This window comes from Bos grunniens, chromosome 13 (genome assembly GCF_055505025.1).
Source record: "Bos grunniens cultivar Pamir isolate PY7600 chromosome 13, Bosgru_T2T1.0, whole genome shotgun sequence".
Classification (NCBI taxonomy): Eukaryota; Metazoa; Chordata; class Mammalia; order Artiodactyla; family Bovidae; genus Bos; species Bos grunniens.
Window position 1 is genome coordinate 30,558,515 of NC_141177.1, and position 4,028 is coordinate 30,562,542.

Genomic DNA, 4,028 nt, shown 5'->3' on the forward strand with positions numbered 1-4,028 from the left:
CTATCCACTCACCGATTGGTTGACGTTTGGATTGTTTCCAGTATCTTGGCTATTACACATAAGGCCACAATGAAGATTCGTGTACAGGTGTTTACGCGGACCTGTGTTCTAATGCTCTTGGGCACATACATACCCGGCAGTAGACTGCATCCAGTGGTAACAGCAGCTTTTGAGGATCTGCCAAGCTGGTCTCCACAAGGATATACCAACACAACACTGTAAACCAATTTTTTAAAAAAGAGGGGGCACCATTTTACATTCCCACCAGCGATATCAGAGGGTTTCACTTTCTCCGCTTCCTTTCCCACACTTGTTACTGTCTTTTTTTGCGGTCGTCCTCTTGCGGTCATCCTCGTGGGTGTTAAGAGATGTCTACACCCCTATACCGCTAATGGCGGACAAGGGAGAACAGTGAATAGCTACTTTAGATTCTCTGCTGCTGCTAAGTCGCTTCAGTCGTGTCCGACTCTGTGCGACCCCAGAGACGGCAGCCCACCAGGCTCCACCATCCCTGGGATTCTCCAGGCAAGAACACTGGAGTGGATTGCCATTTCCTTCTCCAATGCATGAAAGTGAAAAAATAAAGTGAAGTCGCTCAGTCGTGTCCGACTCCTAGCAACCCATGGGCTGCAGCCCACCAGGCCCCTTCGTCCATGGGATTTTCCAGGCAAGAGTACTGGAGTGGGTTGCCATTGCCTTCTCCGTTTCAGATTCCCATCCAGTCACTACTCCAGCAGGCATGGGGGGCAGAGTTCAGAGAACACAAACTGGCTCTGCTGTTTGTTGGCTCCTTGACCCTGAGGCAGATCACCTTTCTGACTTGATTTTCTCATCTGCAAAGTAGTAAACATCCCCTTTGTGTGAGAGTTGGCAAGTCTGAAAGTTTTCATGGTGGGCGCTCCAGAGCATTTCTTTCTCTCCCCGTCTCCCAGGCACTGTGGGTTCATTAGAACTGGGATCAAAGTGGAGGGGCTTTGAGAGGATCACTGTGTGTCGGGTGTGGGTGTGGGTGTGAGTGCTGAACCTGGGCACACCACTGGGACATAGGGTCTCTGGAGAGGGGGATCTGGGCGCCCTTCCCCCAGGTAAGGAGAGGTCACACATCCAGGCCTGCACTCCCCATCCCCTCCTGCCCTGCTTCCACATGTCCCTCCAATTCCAGCCTCTGGCTCAGTCATTCGGTAAATAGCTGCTCCAGCCACCAGCACGTTGCTTGTGAACCAAGTGGGGCCTGTGGGCTCCACATCCAGGGGAGGAAGGACTCAGAGAAGACAGGTGCGTCGTGGCATGCCTGGCCTGAGGCAGATGGACATTCGGCTACGGAGTGGTTGTGGTGGAGACGTGCTGGACGAGGTAAGGCCTCATGCCACACTTGGTCCAACCTGTGGTCTGACCTAAGCCCCCAGCTCTCTCCAGGCCACACTGCAGTCCCCAGCCCACAGTGCCCTGACAGGCTGCAGTGGGCACAGCACCCAGCCTTTGTTAGCCTTTCAACTTGGAGAGTTGCAGCATCTTCCTGCTACCCAGGAGGTCTTTGCATCATATCCCACCCTGAGGACCCAAAGGAGAGCTTGTGGCATTGAGACCCACTGCTCAATCCAGCCTTTGCATGGCAGATTCCCCTTTAAATCATCAAAATAGCTCATGGCACAAACCCTCTGAGCTCCCACTGTATTCATGGGATCACCCAGACCCTCTCCTTGGCCTGTCAGGCCCTTCTCCATCATCCTCCCTAGACCCTTTTGCTACCAGCACCCCTCAGGCTCTACCGTCCAGCCATCTCAGCCTCACTGCTCTCCTAGAAGCACACACAGGACATTTTCATTTCAGGGCCTTTAACTTGCTATTCCTGCTGCCTGGAAGGCATCGCTTCATTGCTCTAGTTAGGTCTCTGCTCATGCCCTTGAGAGAGCTCTCCTGGTCCCCTTATCCAAAGAAACACCCCATCACTATCTCAAGCCCTTTAACCTGCTTTCTTTTTCCTTATAGAACTTAACCACTAGCAGAAAGTTTTATGTGTCACACATGTGTATAATATACAAGCGTGTGTGTGCTGCTGCTGCTGCTAAGTCATTTGAGTCGTGTCCAACTCTGTGCGACCCCATAGACGGCAGCCCACCACGCTTCCCCATCCCTGGGAGTCTCCAGGCAAGAACACTGGAGTGGGTAGCGTGTGTGTGAATGTATATAAATACATTAAACAGGACCCAACATGGCCTATAGTTGGTGTTCACTACATGTTTATCCCAGAAGAAGGACAGCAAGAAGCGCAAGCGCAGTCGCAAGGAGAGCTACTCCGTGTACGTGTACCAGGTGCTGAAGCAAGTCCATCCGGACACCGGCATCTTATCCAAGGCCATGGGAATCATGAACTCCTTCATCAACGACATTTTCGAGTGCATCGCTGGCGAGGCATCACGCCTGGCACATTATAACAAGCACTCGACTATCACATCCAGGGAGATCCAGACCGCCCTGCGCTTGCTGCTACCTGGGGAGCTGGCCAAGCACGCCGTGTCCGAGGGCACTAAGGCTGTCACCAAGTATACCAGCTCCAAGTAAATATAATATGCCTAGCCGCTGTTAACGGAGAAGGCAATGGCACCCCACTCCAGTACTCTTGCCTGGAAAACCCCATGGACAGAGGGCCTGGTGGGCTGTAGTCCATGGGGTCACTAAGAGTCGGACACGACTGAGCGACTTCACTTTCACTTTCACATGTTTATAGGCTTCCCAGGTGGCACTAGTCGTAAAGAACCCAGTCCGCCAATGCAAGAGACATAAGAGACGTAAGTTCGATCCCTGGGTCAGGAAGATCCCCTGGAGGATGGCATGGCAATCCACTCCAGTATTCTTGCCTGGAGAATCCATAGACAGAGGAGCCTGGTGGGCTGCAGTCCATGGGGTCACAAAGAGTGGGACATGACTGAAGCGACTTAGCATGCACACGTTTATGAAGTAGATGGATGAGGGCACATCGAACCTGCAGGAACATGGCCCCATGGGAGGAACCTGCTCAGGGCCCTGCAGGGTAGGGCAGGCCCCAGCACTTGAACCAGGTCTCCTGAGCCTGGCCACCCCTGTGGCTTGGCCTGCAACTCCTGTCTGCTCCTGAGGTTTAGTCACAGTCCACCCATTCCCACCAGTGCCTGAGAAGCAGGAAAAAAACAAGCTATGTGAGGAGGAATCACCAGTTGTGGATGATGATACTAATTTAATCTTTAAGCTTTTTCTGTCAAAGGCCAAGAGGCTTTGCAGGCCCTGGGCCCTGTTGCTGCCACTCAGCTTCACCGTGTTCCCACACAAGCAGCCACACACAGTATGTAATCAGGTGAGTGTGGCTCTGAATCAATCAGACTTTGGTCATGGACACTGAAATTTGGATTTCACATGATTTCCACTACAGTGTCACAAAATATTATTTTTCTTCAACTATTTAAAAATGTAAAACCGCATATCCAGAGCAGTCTACAGCTGGACCTGTGGTAGACTGCATGGCCTGGAACTGATGGGTCCAGCTCAGACTTGTGTCCCTGGGTCACGTGTTATGTCCACAGGGGTGAGTGAGAGGTCATGTAGGGTGATGGGGGAGAACCAGGCCCAGAGGCTTTGCTTCATCTCTAGCTGGTCTGTTGGCTGCAGCTCTGGGTGTGGGGGAGGAAAGTAGAGTGCAGGGAGATGGACATATGTTCTCGAATTTAGAAAAGCATGAAATACAATCGGAACAGGAGTCCAGAAACCTGCACCCACATCCAGCGTGGCCTCTTGCCAGCTGCAGGATGTGGCAAATTCTCTCCTCTCTGGGTTGAATAGTATGGTGGATTCTGGGGCCAGACAGAAACGTTAGGATAATCCCTTTACCACTGACAGCCTTGTGACCATGATGTATCATTCTCTGAGCCTCTGTTTCCTCATCTGTAAAATGGCAGTAGTGTCATTACCCACTTCATGGATTTTTCTGAGGATTAATGACTGCGTGTATATTCCAGGGTATAGCACCTGGCATGCAGTAAATTAGCCATAAATAA

The 4,028-nt window shown here is 51.7% G+C and overlaps 1 protein-coding gene across 1 annotated transcript; it reads left to right on the forward strand.

The window, feature by feature from the left end:
• The first annotated feature begins 1,287 nt into the window (after positions 1 to 1,287).
• LOC147360649 (histone H2B type 1-C/E/F/G/I-like) lies at positions 1,288 to 2,994 on the forward strand. The gene is made up of 2 exons (XM_086335188.1): positions 1,288 to 1,353; positions 2,251 to 2,994. Exons 1-2 carry the CDS (start codon positions 1,288 to 1,290, stop codon positions 2,560 to 2,562), a joined length of 378 nt encoding a protein of 125 aa, XP_086191314.1. The 3' UTR covers positions 2,563 to 2,994.
• The last annotated feature ends 1,034 nt before the right edge of the window (positions 2,995 to 4,028 follow it).